Genomic DNA, 17,198 nt, shown 5'->3' on the forward strand with positions numbered 1-17,198 from the left:
GGTTTTTCTTTTCATCACCGTATTAACCTTTTACCCTTAACTTACTCATGTCAAAGAAGGGGAAGATTAGCATGCATAATTAAACCCCATGGTACCATGCCCATCTGGGTACCTGCTGCTATCGGAGATTCACCTCTGGAGAGGGGAATCCTCATGGCTAAGGAGCCTGTCCACTGCCAAGTGGCTGAGTCACCCCCTGGGCAGGAGTCATACGGGGTAGTTGTGGGAACTGCTCCGATGGGGGCACAAGAGGATAACATTAGGCCAAGCAATGATGGGGCCATTGTGCAGGAGAGCATCGTATTAGCCCATGGATGGAAAATCTCCCTGGAGAAAATAGTTCTCTATGGCTTTTGTTATAGGAAGACAAATGATTTAAAAGTGGTGTTTGCCACTTCCAGAGTACGGAGGGTCTAAGGTGCTCGTTCTCAGAGAATCTTTGTTTTTCTCCCTAGTAATTCTGCTATTTCCTCCAGCCATGTATATGTTTCCCCCACAGTTAAACTATCCTGAGTTTGTGCTGCGGGTTGATTTACTTCCTTGTTTCTAAATACAGGACAGCAGCTAGATCTAAGCACATTTCCTGATTTCCTGTGGCTTGCCATGTGTGTGCATGGCGTAGCTCCACAGCTGGGGAAGAGGGGAGGTGGTAGAATGCATACAGGTCCCATTGCATTTTATGTTAAGTACAAAATCAGGTGGTGAGGGTCACTGCTTAAGGAGTATATTATGCTTTTGTTTCTTTCCTTCCCACCAACTATCATCCATAACTCCCTAACCCACCCACTCCTTAAATGCATGCATACATTCCCCTGTTTGGGCTACCAGCAACTGCTATTCTGGTAGAAAGCATCCATGAGGACAGCCTTCCAAGGCTTTCTGTGGTCCACACACAGGGGATGGTAGGCCTCTACTCAGAAGGGGAAGAGACCCTCAGCAGAGGCAAGGACTAGTGAAGACTAGAGTTAAAATTGCATGGACTTGTGGGGCTCATTTGAGAGCAAAATCATTTTGCTTCATTCTGTGCATTCAGATGTTGAGAAGAATCTTCACCTGGCCTTCAGGGTCAACTCAGCCACCATATTGGGTGATGTACGTAATGCTTTTGTTTAAAGCTCTTCTTTCTGAAGAGCTGTGGGAAATGAAGAAAATGGGATCAAGAGGGTAGTTCATTCAGGACAATCAGCTGTCTCCTGTCAATCCCTCATTCTAGCCTCATTGCATTTTGCACCCTGCTTTGGTTTCGTTTTATTTCATTTTTGCAATGCTGAGGACCAAACTGTCACCCAACTAGCATGGGTCCTTGCTCTGGTGATGATGGAAATTAAAACCAAAGTGACTGTATGAATTTATAGGGGAATAGGTTTCACTGGAAGGTGAGAAGAGATAATAAAAGGATTCGAGCTTCAGCAGAGTGGGAGAGAGTGCACTCTGAGGAAGATCAGACGGCCCATTGGCCAAGGAATGAGACCAGCTTTCTGGGGTACTGTGGTGGGCTGAGCTCTTCGTGGGCATTATCTTGTCCTGGTTTCTCAGCTTTGGAGGACTCTTCTTGACTCCAGGAGCAGTTTGGTTCACACAAAAGGAATCCTCATGATTTGAGGCAGTCTCTGTCATGGGAGGCTGTCCTGGAGTCCAGGGTGACCTCCAGGTTAGGGAATGGGGGCTTCTGGTGTTCTCAGGCTATAGGGTGGTAAATTTAGGGCCAAAAAGCATTGTTTTGCCAATGTTTAGATGAACATTCCCTAAATGGCTACCATGCCCATATGCAGAGTTGAAAAAAAAATTCACCTAGAGTTTTATATAATGAGGGTCAAGCTTTGTTCCACCTGTAATTGCCTATTGGCGTCTTTAGGCCCAGGTGAAGACTCATGATTTTAGCAAAGTCCTGCTTCACGTGACTCCTTTAAGTCCCTATGTTTTAATGAGCAACAGGTTAGGGACCCTTGAGCTTGTCATTTGTCCTTGGGCTGGTCTCTGTGGTCCTCTGTTCCTGTGTTGGTCTCTGTTTCGCACTGTAGGGCCTAACATATGCTAGGTGTGCACTCTACCACTGAGTTACACCCCAGGCCTGCTGCTGGGTTAATCTAGTCTCACTGTTTAAAACAGTGTCTACTCAAAGTCTTGTTCCTTCAAGAAACCTCTTCTTACCTGATAGCTTTCCTGGAGACACCCACAGCAGAAGTGGAAATCCTATGTGTAACAGTGAGTGCTTAACTCTTAGGACTACTTATCCCACTGAAGGGTTATCTCTCCCCCTCTCTGTCTGGTTGACTGGTCCCTGCTCTTCAGCACCTGTGCTACAAAGGACACAGGAACAGACAGAGGAAGGGGAATTCAAATGAATCACACTGCTTACAAGTAGCTTTGATTTTAAAAGATTTGGGAAAGAAGGTTGAAACAAAGCCCAAATACAGGGTGAGGATATCCATGCCTAAGTCTCTAAGAAGGCTCTAGAAAGCCCAGTGGGCACATTCCCCACCATCAGGAGGTCTTGCCCAAGGACTCGCTCTGCAGGCATGGTACTGAGAGACCAGGCGTGTCAAAAGCAAGGCCTTGTGTATTATCTGCTGACAGAATTTGGCTTTTGGCTAAAGTATGTGACACTTCCTTGGGGTTTCAATGAACTTTATGCTTGAACATTTCTCTACTTTTTATCCATCCTACAATTTCCTCTTAGGAGCCTCCACTTTGTTGTATAGACTCCCCCACTGCTTTGCAGGGGATGTGTTGCAGGACCCTCCATGCATACCCAAAACTGTAGTTAGTACCAAACCCTACAGATGTGGATGTGACTCCTATACACACATTCCTGTGATACAGTTTAACATATGAATTAGGTGCGTAAGAGATTAGCAATAATTAAACATACTAAAATAGAACAGTTATAACAATATACTGTATCCAACTTAAATGAAAGTGGCCTCTTCCATAGTATCTTGTGTGCCATACTAGCCCTTCTTGTTGACTGACAGCAACTGAAACTCTGAAAGTGAAGCCAGGGAAAGTGCAACTGTAGTATGAAGGAAGTCCTCCTGTATTTCATTCATTCATTCATTGAATCATTCATTCAGCTATTTATTGAGCTCTTCCTGTTTTCCAGACCTTGTTGTGGGTGCTATGGACACAGAGGTGACAAGGTTAATGCCCTCCCCCAGATGAGCCTGTGTTTTCTTCCTACCCCATGGGTGGCTCCCTGTTCCCAGCTCACTCTGGTCATCGCCTGTGTTACCCTGCAACATGCCCTCCTGGAGACACCAAGAGGCACAGCCAAGGTTTCCCCGCAGACGTGCCTTTGTGTTCATTACTATTTATATTGGCTATAGTAGAGTATACTAGTCTCTGTTAAGATTATATATTAGCCTGTATTAGTAGTTACCACCTAAGAAAAGCCATTTTCAACTTGTTTGTCTCTACCAAAGGTTTTTCATTGTTTGGAAGTGAAAAAATATTTGAAAATTTGTTAAAGCTTTTCCCTGAAATGCAAAAGCTTAGTAGAATTTTAACTTACTGAGATAAAGCTTCCTTTGTGCCTCTCTCTCTTAGCTTTAGGGATCCCTCAGTCCATCTCTTATTTTTTTGTGCATACAGCAGTAGCCAGCCCATCACAGAGATTGCTCTAGCCTCTTGATAATTTTTCATGAGAACAGGAATTCTACTGAATTTTGAGGCATTCTGTTTAAAACCACACATACAAACACGTGTGTGTGCACATATCCATGAACATACATGTATATGCACACCAACATTCTGCATATATAAAAGCCTATTAATCATAATACATGAAGGTAGACAGGGGTTAGATTTATTAGATGCTAAAGGATAGTAATGGTAAATAGTTTTAAGTATAGATCAGATACTTTAATTGACTCTCTGTTTTTGGCCTTTTAATGTAAAATGAAAAATATATTCTGGACTTTAGATAAAAAATAGGTTAATTTTTTAAAAATGACATCATTTGGAGTGTTATCAAATGGTGTACATGCAGCTTCAATGCACTAGATGATTTCTAGTGAAATCATTACATGAGAAGAAAACAAGATGATTGGAAGAGGTTTCGCTTTAGCACTGGGACATGCAGAATTCAACAGATAATGACTGGGTCACCCCACATCATCTGCTAGGAGGGCAGAGCTTCCCGAGGCTCTGATAACTAAAAGATTTCAGTCTTGGTTTTTATTTGGACACAAATGAAATCAAAGGAGAATCTGTTCGACTTGAGGGACATATTTTCGTTTGTGGTTCCCAGAATCAAATCAGAAACTCACTGCAGCTGGGAATCCATCTGAAACATTTACAAACACCCAAATGACATCTCGTAGGCAAGGATGGGCTGCACTGATTGCTGGTTGGCACAGTTGTGGCTCGTGAAGATTACTCTAAAAAGTGGCATAAGAGTAAAGCTACAAGTGCTGCAATCAGGTGCAAAACTATGTATTTTTTATACTCTGAAAGAGAACTTCCCACTCTGATTCTTTATTACCTTTATCATTAGCTTTTTCGGTACACATTTGTTCCTTGTAAATTCAGAACCATTAATAAAATGGAATACCTGGTGCTCCTTGTTGGATTTTTTTTTTTTTTTTTAACTTCATTTCAAGTTGATTTGCCGACCACCTCCACCTACTTAGCTGTGAGGTTAAATGTGCGCGACTTGTTCTCCTGACTCTTGGCAGTTCTCTTTCCTGTTGTCAGGTGGTACACTGGTCTAGAGGGAAGCTTCTAGTTAATTTATAATTTTGGTGATCAAACTCAGAAGTCAAAAATATCTTCAAAATGGTTTTGGGAGGAAAAAAAATCTGATGGGTGTGTTGTGCCTGTGAGAGGAGGGAAAGAAAACCAAGTTCTGTGGTTTTAAGGAAAAATTTTAATGTTTATGTGGCTGTGAAGTTTGGTTTCAATCTGATGAAAAACAGAATTAAGAGGTCACAGATAGTCCTCACTTTTTTGGTGCAGTTCTGTACATCTTACTTAAGTATATTTTTTGATACAGACACCTTGTTTACAGTACTGTCATTTTTGCTGGTTGTACAGTGCTGCAGTTTATGTTCTATTATATATCACAGTTCTGCATGGAAGAGTCATGTAAATAGAACCAAAACCGTAGATTTGGCGTTTCTTTTCATCATTTCTTTGTGCTGAATATTGTAATGTATATACTGTATACAATTCCTCACCAAGTGACCCATTCATGTAATGACCTGATTACAGGTCCAGGATTTGGTCATTAAAGAGGAATGTCTATTTAGTTTGATCCAGATCTTTGATTGTCTTCATCAAGGACATTGGCTTGATCTCACGGTTTGCTTTGTTACTCCTGCATCACTTTGGATGAGATGTGTGTTGTGGGGTGTGGATGTGTACATGTGCAAGTGCCCTGGAGGTCACTTGTGGATCTTCTGTTGGAAACGACCATTCTAGAAGGTTCTCATATATTTAGAAGAACTAGAAAGAAACCTGTTTCCCCCTTGTTTCTTTTCATGAAGCATCCTTTCTTTCCCTAGAAACACGACCAGTGTGTCTAGTCAGGAGAGTGCGATCTGACAGAGCTTGTGCACCTTTCAGAGGGTGCAGTACCTGTGAACAAGCTCCTGTCTTCACGTCCTTCCTCAGAGCAGGGCAGGAAGCCTTTCCCCACTGAAGACCACTGTGCAGTGGTCATTGTGAGGATGAATATAGGTCTACAGCACAGAGGCAAATGAAGCGTCACATATAATTCCCCCAGAGAGGAAGCACATACCAATCTAGTGCTGCAGAGAACTTAAGACTTGTCTTAGCATAGATGTGATTCTGTTCTTTTCTGGAGCTTGGATGGAAAAGCAGAGAGGGAGAAATCATTCAGGCCCGAGCACCAGGTTCTCAGTTCTCGTCACAAGAACAGAGATGCATTTCTCCCCGATGCATCAGGTCCTCCCGAGGCAGTTACAGGAAGAGGGAGCGGCTGCAGGGCCCACACTTCCTCCCTCCCACATTGCCCCTCTCTGAGGAGGAAAAAGCCAGACACAGTATCAGATGTCTGTGGAGTAGCGTTTCCACTTCTGCCTCCATCCTTGGCCTCTGCTCCAGCCGGTCTGGGGCTTAATTGTTCTCCGGGTAGCCAAGAAAACCTAGCCCAAGCCTTCATTCCATTTTGATTTTGGCAAGGCCGAAAGAGAAGGCAAGGGGAGAAGGCAGCTTGCCTTTATCAGATGGCAGCAAGTGCCAGGCCCTGGGACGGGGGATGGAGCCGTGCGATCCCATTGCTGGTTCCTGCTCAGTGGTTTCCCTTCACCGGGTTCTTTTGGCCTGCATGGTTGCTCCCAGAGTACTAAGAAAACCCAACACCTGCAAGAGTCAAGTTTCATACAAGGAAGATATTTTAGTGTCCAACCAAGACCTGTGTATCTTTGAGGGTGGTAAATCAGCAACGAAAGATTTTTAATTAATCTGATCACTGGAGATAGCGAAGAGTTTCAACATAGCATAGCTGCTTCCAGAGGCCCTGCTAGTTCAGGATTGAGATCATGTTCGATCTTGAAAGGGGACAGTTGGTTCACACGGTTTACCTTAGTGTTCTTGCCAGTGTCATCATTTGATGTTCACTTCGTGGCATGAGTGAGTGTCTGTAGCAGCCTGTGGCACCAGGAAAAGGAGAACAGCGTGGCACACCTACTGTGTGCCTGCTGCAGGTGTCGCGCTGTGAATGTACCGTAAGCGTTTCGACCGCATAGGCCCTGTGCGAAGCCGTGAGGATGGAAGTGGCCTGAGCACTGAGTACTTCCCTGAAGCACAGTCCAGAAGGGAAGCAAATCCGTGCGAGATGATTTGCAGTGTGAGGCATTCCCATATCTGCAAGGTCTGTACAGTCTAGACAGAGAACAGAGGAGAGAAGGCAGCTTGAAGGAGAGATGGGAAGGCTGCGCCCATAGGGGACCTCTGCGCAGAGGTTTGAAATCGGAGTAGGTTTTATCAGAGTAGTTCAGAAGGGAAGAGTGTAGGAAAGGTGTAAGGTGAGCAGCACGGCCTGTTCAGGCTGCTGGAGTAATTCCACTTGCAAGCACAGGAAACCACATGGAGGATAGCCAAGGTGGGGGGGGCTTCTGTGGAACAGGGAAGGAGTCACTGTCCGGGTGCAGGGACCAGAGCAGGAAGGCAGCAGGACTGAGACAGGCATGGTGGCAGGGAACAGACAGTTGGCATGGTGCCCCCAGTGCCCGGCTTCTCTCTGGGCTTCCAGACTGACACCCACATCGGACCATTCCCTCACCATGTCTTCCTCCCGCATCTTGTCTCCTTCTCTTGAAGGATAAATAATAATAGTTGCAGCCCATCTCCACTCTCCGCTCACTCTCCTTCGCTGATCTCACCCAGGTCCTTGGGCTTTGAGAATTTTTGATCTCAGTAACACGAGTGTTCCCCCCTTCCTGCCCACAAGCTCTCACCACCTCCACTTCCTAAAGGGATCATCAAGGTGGAGACCAAACAGGAATGAATCTCCCTCTGTATTTCTCCCTGACCTATTTTCTGTTTTCCTTCTACCTGCTCATGCTGTCATCCACATTGTAAAACTCATAGAAAATTGTTTTCATCTCACCTGTTTGTCATACACTCCCTGTGAAGATAGGGCTCACTTACGTTTCTCCATTTTTAATTCAGACATCAATTCAGTCACCCACTGACTCCTCTCCACTCAATCTCTGGAATATGCAGTAATTCTTTTCTACCCTTCTGGCCTGGGCTTCAATTTGGACACTCGTGTGCTCTTGCTTAGGTCTTTCCAGTAGACTCCAAGACTGTCACTACTTCTGCCTCCTCCTGTTTCTTTGCAGTGCTGTCAGACAGCCTTCTGGAGGCTGTCACACCGTGCCACACCGTGTGCAGACCACCCCGGGCTGGCTTCATGGGCCCCATTGGGTGCAGGCTTCCAAACCCAGCACCTGAGATGACGTGTTCTATCCCTAGCCATTGCTCCAGTTCTATTTCTCTACACTATAACCTGATGCTCTGTATATTAGATCAATCGTTTGAATTCACCACCAACGTTACAGCATGAAGAATGTTTTTTTAAAACAGGACCTGAGGATTACACTGGGTATGGAGACAGAGTAGATGGAGTAGGGTAGCAAATAGAAAGTGTGAGCTGGGAGGAAATAGGATTTGTCCTTTAACGGATACAGAGTTTCCACTGGGAAAGATGAAAAACTTTTGGAGATGGGTGGTGGTGATGGTTTCCCAACCAAGTGTCTAGATTTAATGACGATGGAGTATCCAGGAAAAATGAGTAAAATGGTCAATTTTATGCTACATATGTTTCACTTCCAAATAGTTCTCCTGGACAGATTTAAAGTATAGAAGTGAGAGGGTTTTTTTAAGACTAAGGCAAGAAGGGATTTTGAAGCTTTCTTCAGAGAGAGCTGCAATGCTATAAAGAAGGAATGCCTGCGCCTAATCCAGGATTAAAGAGCGTGGCCCTGTGTGTGTCATGAGGAGTTTGGTGACTGGAAGGGGAAAAATGGGTCCGCAAGCTCTTCTGGTGACCCAGTGAGTTGCCATGATGCTGTGTTGGTTGTAAATGTGGCCTTTGACCAAATAGAGATGTCCGTTTCCTAAAGCCTGAACCTAGATCAGAAGGGCTGGCATGGCTTTGTCTCAAGACTGTCCCCTGGGGTCACCTAGAGATGCACAGGGCCTCAGCACGAAGGAAGCTGCAAACCAACGGACAGGTAGATTCGTGGGGCACTGGAGGAGCTAAGTCTACTCTAAGGAGACCAGAGAGCAGAGACAGAGATCACTATCAGTTGACGGTCTTTGAAAACTGGAAGGGCAAATCCATTAAATAATGGGTCCAGGAGCATAAAACCATCCCCACGTGGGCGGTGAGCGAAGAGGTGATCTCGTTCTAGTTTTGCTGTAAGGTCTGAAGTGCAGCTGGTGTATTGGAAAGAAGACAGCAAAAAGGAAGGACCGGACTAGCCCCTTTCTCTTCTTCGTTTTCCAGGGCAGGATCCTTACCCTTGCCAGGGAGAACAAGGACTCACCTCCTGTAGGACTGAACTTTCTAGTTTCTGAATCGAGACTGGCTCTTTAAATGGGTTGTAAGCCTTTGTGTTCAGGAAGAGTTACCAGGTTGTGGGTCTGCTTGGGTTTTCAACCAGAAACAAGGGAAAAGCCCATTCCTCTCTGACAGGTTTAAAGAGAAAATAGAAAGGGCAACGGAGTTGGTTGTGTTACACTCTAGAGTACTGATTATTCGGGGTAGTGGTTGTGCCTCTGCCCAGCGGCCCTGGAGACAACACGGTGTTCTTCAGCACCCTGGGGAGATTCCAGGCTCACCTCTGGGCTTTGGTTCCTGGCCTGACTCCTCTATGCACACTGTTTTTTAATTTCACTTTTTGTATTAAGGGCATGCCTTTACTTTCCTCATCACTCATCTAGATTTAAATTGCTCAAGGCCAAGAACTCTGTCTTATTTATCTTGGTGTCTCACATATCATCCATCTAGCCCAGTACTTAGCAGACATTTGAAAAAAAGAATAGAGTGGCCGCATGACTGATAGGTGAAATAATGCGCAGTGTGATAGCTAATCATATTTGTGTTTATGAAGGTAGAAAAGACAGTGTTGATGCTTTTTCCCCTTCAATTACCAAGCTGAGTTTGAATAGGACTAAACCCACGAATCCTCCTTCCCAGTGCAGTTAAACGTTGGAAGAAATGTCATTCCACATTTCTCTGTCACAATCTGAACTTGTTCATCTTCTTTTATGGGTGCATGTAATTGTCATTTTTTTTTTTTTTTGGTAAAAATTAGGCGAATGATACAGTATTCATATAGCATAGAAAAATTACAAAATATAAATAAGCATTGCAGTAGAGAGATGATCACCCACAGCCCACTCCCATAGCCGCTATTAAATCTTTGTCTCTCCTTTTCTTCATGTGCTAGTTTATTTCTTGGAGTAGCAGTATAGATCACTTGTGATAAAAGTGTTTGTCTTATTATTTTAGGGACTGGGAACCCATTCCCACTGAGTGTATAGGGGAAACAGTAGAGTCTTGGCTGTGCGGAGCTGTACCTGAGTAGGAGGCAAAGCTAAGAGTGAGTGGGGAGGAGTAATTTGTGAGGAGGCCCCAGGCCACAGCAGAGAGCTGGCTGGGGGCCGGGTGGGTACAAAGCAGACACCTTGGGCCCCTGACCCCAGGCCAGCCTATCCAGGGAACTGGCTGAGATGGTGATTCATACCCGGGTGAGCCTAGGCTCAAACCTAAAAGGAGCTTTTGCTTTCTTTTTTGCCATAGATGCTCTTTTGCCTGTTTTTTTGGAACCAGTTAGCATGTAGCAAAACCTTCAAAGCAGTGATTTTCAGACAAGGCGATTCTTTCTTTCCCCAAGAAAGTCTGACAATCTCTAGGGTCACTTTTGGTTATTAAAATTAGAGGGTAGAGCTATTGGTGTGTAGTGGGTAGGGACTGCATATGTGGCCAGATGCACTAGAATTCACTACCCATCCCCCCACAGCAGACCATCCTGCTTCAGAAGTTGATGGGTTTCAAGGTTGAGAAATCCTACTTTTTAAAAAAGGCAAGGAAACACTTGACATTATTGCTTGAAAGAGAAAGGACTATGAAAATATTGATTGTATTATGTCTCACTTGCCCATTGAGATGTCAGTTTGAAAACCCTTCTCTGTGAGTCTGGAATCCATCAGGGAGATTAAGGATGCTAAAGGTTTTTATCAGTGATCAGTGTTTTGTGTATTTTCAAAAGGTCAAGAGTTGTCATAGGAAAGGGCAGAAAGCACTTGCCATGCAAATCATACTTGAAATGATCCCAAGTAGATTTTAAAAACTAATTTCATTAAAGTCAGTGGCGCAGAGAACCAGGTGGTTGTTAATCTAGGGTCAAAACTGGGGAGGTGGAGGTAGAGGGAGAAGAGAAACAATGGAGGTTTTTTTCCAGCTTTGCTCTTTATGTTGTTAAGATTTTTTTTTTTTTAACTCAAGGAATCCCTTTGTATTTGTCCTAGTGGTTCTTTGTGTTTGTCCTCAGGCTTCAAAATCACCAGCGCAAGGTCCAGAAGCATCATTACGTACCTGTGACACTGACCCCACTGTTTATTTTCCAGCTATTAAGTACTCTGGGGGGCTCCGAGAGGCAGGTGTGTGAGGACTGCTCCTGTGGGTCGTTGATCCAGCTGGAGGTCAGGTGGTGCCCTACGGAGGGGAGAGGCAGGGCCAGCCGGGGCGGGCATTTGGTACTCCAGCAAGAATCAGCGCAGCTGCAAGAGAAGGCAAGAAGCTAAGCATCAACCTGAGAAGCTTTCCATGCTTTTCCTCTTCTCCTCCTCCACCTCTCCTCTTTCTCCTCCTCTCCTCCTCTTCCTCCTTTTCCTCCTCCTCCTCCTCCTCCTCCTCCTCCTCCCCCCTCTTGCTGTTCCTGTTACTCTCTTCATTCTCTTTTTCTTTCCTTCTCCTTCCTCTTTTCATGATTCACTGAATCAATGAACTCGATTTTCCTGAGCTACTTCACAGACATACAGAGAGAAAAGCAGCTTGGCAAGAGTAGGGGAAGCGGGGAAGAGATCTAAAATATCATAGTTGCCTGCAACTTAGTTCCTGAGAAAAATCAGGTAGTTTTTCCTAAGATGCATGTGCAGTATGCCAGGAGAACAGGTGGCACTCTTCTTACATAAAATCTTACTGATAGCATCTTATTAATTTTATTTATTTAATTTAAATGATCTTCTGTCCCTTTTATTGCCAGTCTATAAACTGTGTGTTTGGCATGTTGCGTTTTGTAAGGAAGGCATTGCTTTTCTGACCAGCCGGTTATAGCAATGAGGTTTCCCTTTTGACACCTCCCAGCTGCCCGGCAGATCAAGACCTGCTCTGTTCTCTTTCTTATCGTTCTGCCCATCATCTAGTTGTGTTACTTTCTTAACTCTGCTATGCAGAATCACCAGTTGGTAGCTGACTTGTTCTCTCATGGCTCTGGATGGACTCTACCCGACAGATTCTCTAATGGGGACTCTTTTCCTTCCAGCTCCTGGTGGTTCCAGCATTCCTTGTGTTTTGTTTTGTTTGTCTTTGGGTTTTTTTGTTTGTTTGTTTGTTTGTTTTTTATGTATTTGGTACAGAGTCTCACTATGCAGCTCAGACTCAGTGATCCTCCTATGTTCAGCCTCCCCAGCCCTGGGTTAACAGGCGTGCGCCACTACGCCTGGTCTTGATGACCAGCTCAGTGCACCCGGGGCAGGGCCAGCGTGGCATGTGGTGCTGGGGATTGAACCCCGGTCCCTGCACATGCCTACACAGGTGCTCAGTCTGCTGAGCTCTCCTGCCAGCCCTGCTGGCAGTTTGTTGTTTTTCTAAACTCTGTTGTTTTTCTGTGTTTACGTGGCCTTTTCCATGGTGTCTGTCCTGTCCTCCTCTGTGTCTATGAAGAACATTTGTCATTAGATTTAGGGTCCACCTGTGTAATCTAAGATGGTTTCACCTTGAGATCTTTCACTTACATCTCCCAAGACCCTTTTTCTCCCAGTAAGGTCACATTTTGTCGGTTCTTTGGGTCAGGGTGTGGGCACACCTAGCTAAGGGCCACCATTCCACTCCTTACTCTGTTAGCTGTCCACCCGGCTCTCATCTAACAGTGTAGTTTGGTTTTTGTTTTCCAGAATACCATCTGTACAGTACTTACCAATAAATATCTATTGATTTTATTTATTTATTAATGTATTTAGGACAGGGTTTACAGAGTCTCACTATGTAGACTGGACTTGTAGTGATTCTCCTATTTTCAGCCCCTCAAGTGCTGGGATTATAAGCCTGAGCCACCATGCCCAATCTCAATCGGCCTGTCAGTGCACCCTGGGGGCAGTGCCGCACTGCATGTGCTCTTCCTAAGTATAATATGTATTGATAGCTTTATTCTAAAGTGGCCCAAATTAAAACCTGGACTGATTGCCCCACCCTGTTTCAAAGACATCCTGTCATTAGCTCTAAGGAACATGTAGACATGTACACTTCTACTTGCAAAGCAAATGTGTTTCAGATTAAAGACAGTGCGTCCAGTAGCCACACCTAAAAGAAGAACATTCAGTAAATTACAACCTGCGAGATTGTTGTTTTCTAAGTGTTAGTCCTTGGCTGCAATTAACTACCTGGGTGTTCTTGAAGGGTTACTAGCTTCCAGCGAGGTAAAAATCTCTCCTTACATTGACCTCCCCCTTAACCTTTAATAATTTAGGTGCCTTGGAAGAAAGGGAGAAAAAATTGATCTGAGCTTTAAAAATAGAAAGAAGAAGTCGTAACATTAATGTGCTTGCTCCTGTTTGCTGCAAATGAGTTCTAAAACGGGCCAACACTGACCATTCAGAATGTTTGTACATGGAGCATGGTAGACAGGAAGGATGTGTCACGGTGGCCAGACCAGACTTTAGGCCTGGCTCAGCTGCACATGTGTGTCTTGGGCCTGCACTGAATTTCTCTGTGATGACGTACTAAAGTTGTCTACCGTTCCAGGAAGCCACGTGGGTTGAACCGGTGGTTCCAGAGTGTCATGGCTCTTGCTTTTTCCTTGTGTTTAGAAACTCAGTTTGGCTGGGAGTTAAGCAACACAATGGTGGTGTCTCTGTTTCTCTTCCTTCACCTGTTTATAGCGGAGAGCTACAAGGAGACACAGATGGTGAAGATTAAAGAGGAGCCCATGGAAGTTGACATCCAGGACTCACATGTCTCCATGTCACCCAACCGGAATGTTGGCTACAGCACTTTAATAGGGCGTGAGAAAACCGAACCCTTACAGAAGATGCCGGAGGGCAGAGTCCTCCCGGAAAGAAACCTCTTCAGTCAGGACATCTCTGTGAAGATGGCTTCCGAGCTTCTCTTTCAACTGTCGGGTAAGTTTCACCACAGAAAGATGTCAATAATTAAAAGTCTTTGGGAGGAAGGTCCCTCAAAATAGTTTAAAAAAATTTTTTTTAAAAAAAGGCCAGCCCACACAATAGGATTTTCTAGACATAAATCAATTTTGTTACTTTTACAGGCATACAGCCACCTAAATTAACAGCTAGTCAAGTGCTGCCAACTAAAATTTGTACCAAACTTGCTTTAATAAATAGTAAAGAACCACTTAAATTCAACAAATTTTGCTGAATTCAAGTACCTACAATCTTTGGACTGGCATCAAGTACAAAAAGGTCCTTTAAAGACTCCTCCAAATACAACTTCTCTGACTGCAGTGGAACGCCCATCTCTGAGAAAACAAAAAAGGGGGGATATGTTGGGAGCCAGGGAAGCTAGGAAATTGATCAAATGTGTGTAGGTGGGACTAGGCCTCAGAGCCTAAAGCAAACAAGCTACCTCAGTCCTGAGATAAACATCCTGTCTGGTTAAGGTCAGCTATTAGTCGCTAGGCAACCTTGTGTCACGTGTTACTAACTTTGCAAAAGTGTAAATAAAGGACTGTTTCGTTATGAAAAAAAATATATGTACACACGAAACAGGATAGATAGGCGGCTTAGTTCATCGAGAAGAAAGGTTTGTACTAATATTGTTTAGACAAGATATGTCTGCATCTTGTCCTCTGAATAACTGCTATGAAGATAATATGCAATGTATTAATTATTTTAACTGTCCTGCTAGCCTGTTTTGAAACTGTGTCATTGCTATTTTTTTTCTCATGAAAATGAATAAAAAAAATTTTTTTAAAAAAAGAACCACTTGAAATTGGAATTCTGCAGTTTTATGCAAATAGTCCCTACTGACTGGGATAAACATCTCCCCTCTGACTGTGTTCAGGCAGTTGATCTGATCAACAGCCTTTTGGCTTTCATACACTAAAGACAGACTTCAGTTTACTCCAGCAGTGATGGGATTACCATGGATTCCAAATTAATGAGGTTTTGTTTCTTATTAAAACAAAGAAAGGAAAAGCAAAAAATGAAAGTATGAGGACTGTTTTTAGTTATTGCCCTTGAGAACATTTTTAGTAAACCAATTTCCACTTAGAATAGTTTGAATTCGAAAGCGGAAGAAGTGCCAGCCCAGTGGAGTATCTTGATGAAATAGTTGAGGGTCGGAAAACCAAATTTGTGCCTTTTGTCAGCTCTTCTCAGTCCCATGCCGTTTGTCCCTAGCCAGTTTAATATGCTGTTACTCTGTGAGCAAGCCTAAAGTTGGTAATGTGTGCATGTATTCATTTTTTGATAGCATTGGCCTTTGCCCTGAAGTTTATGCATCAGGAGGGCTTATTACTAACCTTTAATTGTTTTGTTAAGGACATCAAAACACCTGTTGAATACCATATTAACCCCTGCAAGAGAAATATTAAAGACTAAAGAAACTAAAATCTCAGTTACCTTTCTCAGGAGCCTGGTGACACACCTACCTGTGTGTCACATGAAGCTGGCGGCCCCACATTTTCAAACAAAGACTGTATCCGCATAGATCTCTAGTCATAGAAATCATTAATCTAGTAAACTTCATAGCACACATAGGTCTTTGCAACCTCTCATTTTTTTAAAAGCTAAATTTTATCTAAAAACAATACCACTTTGATAATGATGTAAGAGTTAAAATTAGTGAAAAGTGAGACCTGAGTGGTTCTTTTCAGAAAGTTCCTGTCTGTAGCAGTGCGTAATCAGTCTCCTATCAGCTACAAACTTGGTGTCTGAGAATTCTCACTGTGGCACTGTCATGGCCTGGGCGACCTCAGACAAGTCATTTATACTCCACTTCCTGTTCTGCAAGAATATTGGATGGCAATCCCAGGTCACCTTTTTTTGTCACTGTTGAGGGAGCAGAAACTGTCCGTGTAAACACTCATGCCATGGGTTTAGGTGAGTGTTGCAAAGTGTGGGACCGATGTTATAAAAATTTGTTTACATTTTTACAAAAATCCACAAGATTGGGCATTTGTCTTGCCTGCCAGGGAAATGTGAAACCCTTGTTCAGTTGCCCAGGTTTTCTCTAAATCCTTGAAAGAAGGCATTCAGAGCTGTGATGGTCGGAGTAGAGGCCTCACATCCGAGCTGGACTGGGAAGGCCGGAGATCAAGTTCTGTGTTCTCGAAAGCTAATTAAATCATTTCTGACAGCTGGGAGATGCGGACATCAGCACACACTGAGGGAGGGCCTACCTCTTCTTGTCTAATGGGGTGTTTTGTTCCTGGTGACATTTATCAGAATAAGCAGTTGATGATGTCCCCAAGAGGTCTTCTGGCTGTTTTTATGGCCCCTCTCACAAAGGAGCCTAACAATACAGACTAAGTAAAGGTCGTTATCAAAGCCAGGGGCAGGACAGTTGCAACAACTGCAGTTTTTCCTGCTGAATCAGAAATTTTCAGCTGGGAAAAGATAGAATAGAACTAACAGACCCTGTGCACACATTTGTGTGTGTTGTGTGCATATATGTATACACACTTTCCAAAGCTTGATTCAAATTGGACAACACCCTGAAATTTATTAACTAGTTTCTGTTGATTTGTTTCCAGTGAAATATTTTTGTGAATACATTCTGTGTGCTTTTGAGCGTCTTTCTCAGGAAGATAGGGAGGACTGGGGTGGTTAAAAAAGAAAGTAAAAGAAAGTCAGGTAATACAGAGAGGATGGGGTGTTTCAACTTAATCTTAAAAGTTGGAATTTGAATGAGCACTGCCTAAGAGGTGTCTGTTTCATGCTTTCTCCTTACAGAGAAAGTGAGCAAAGAGCACAATCACACGAAAGAAAACACCATCCGGACAACCACCAGGTAAGCTGCTGTGAGCAGGGACCTCTCGCAGCTGCTGCGGTGTGGAGCCTCAGGTTCCGGGCACTGGCATTCCATTCCGGGAACCACTTCCTGCCACCGTACTCAGCAGACTCTCGCCTCTCCCACCGTGTTTCCCAAGAACCTCTCAGCTGGTGGGGACACGCAGAGGGGCCCTCAAATAGGAAGGTCGTGCATGTTTACTGAGCATCTGCTAGGTGTCACCTGCAGGGGAATTTTCTGTATACTGGAGTCTTGACTTTTCACTATAATTTTGTGAAGTAGATGTTACTGTTACCATCTTTGCAAATTTTTGTTCTTTCTCTGTTTCCCTTTATTTTCCTTTCCCTCTTCTTTCCTCCTTTCTTCCTCCCTTCCTCTTTACTTTCTCTCTCCCCCTCTTCCCTCTCCCCTCTCCTTCCTCTCTCTCTCTCTCTCTCTCTCTCTCTCTCTCTCTCTCTCTCTCTCTCTCTCT

General features: G+C 44.0%; 1 protein-coding gene across 8 annotated transcripts in view; it reads left to right on the forward strand.

Annotated features, from left to right (window-relative positions):
• Positions 1-17,198, forward strand: part of Znf827 (zinc finger protein 827) — a 170,711-nt gene that overhangs the window by 77,410 nt on the left and 76,103 nt on the right. For all 8 annotated transcript variants that reach the window (XR_002818969.1, XM_004645439.2, XM_023705731.1 and 5 more), the window contains exons 6-7: positions 13,636-13,875; positions 16,669-16,726. Coding sequence is in view for 7 of the 8 variants with exons in the window: in XM_004645439.2 (XP_004645496.1) it covers positions 13,636-13,875; positions 16,669-16,726 (298 nt within the window). In the remaining variant the exon portion in view is untranslated. The remainder of the gene's footprint in view (positions 1-13,635; positions 13,876-16,668; positions 16,727-17,198) is intronic.

Source organism: Octodon degus, unplaced genomic scaffold (assembly GCF_000260255.1).
Source record: "Octodon degus isolate 3935 unplaced genomic scaffold, OctDeg1.0 scaffold00227, whole genome shotgun sequence".
Lineage (NCBI taxonomy): Eukaryota > Metazoa > Chordata > Mammalia > Rodentia > Octodontidae > Octodon > Octodon degus.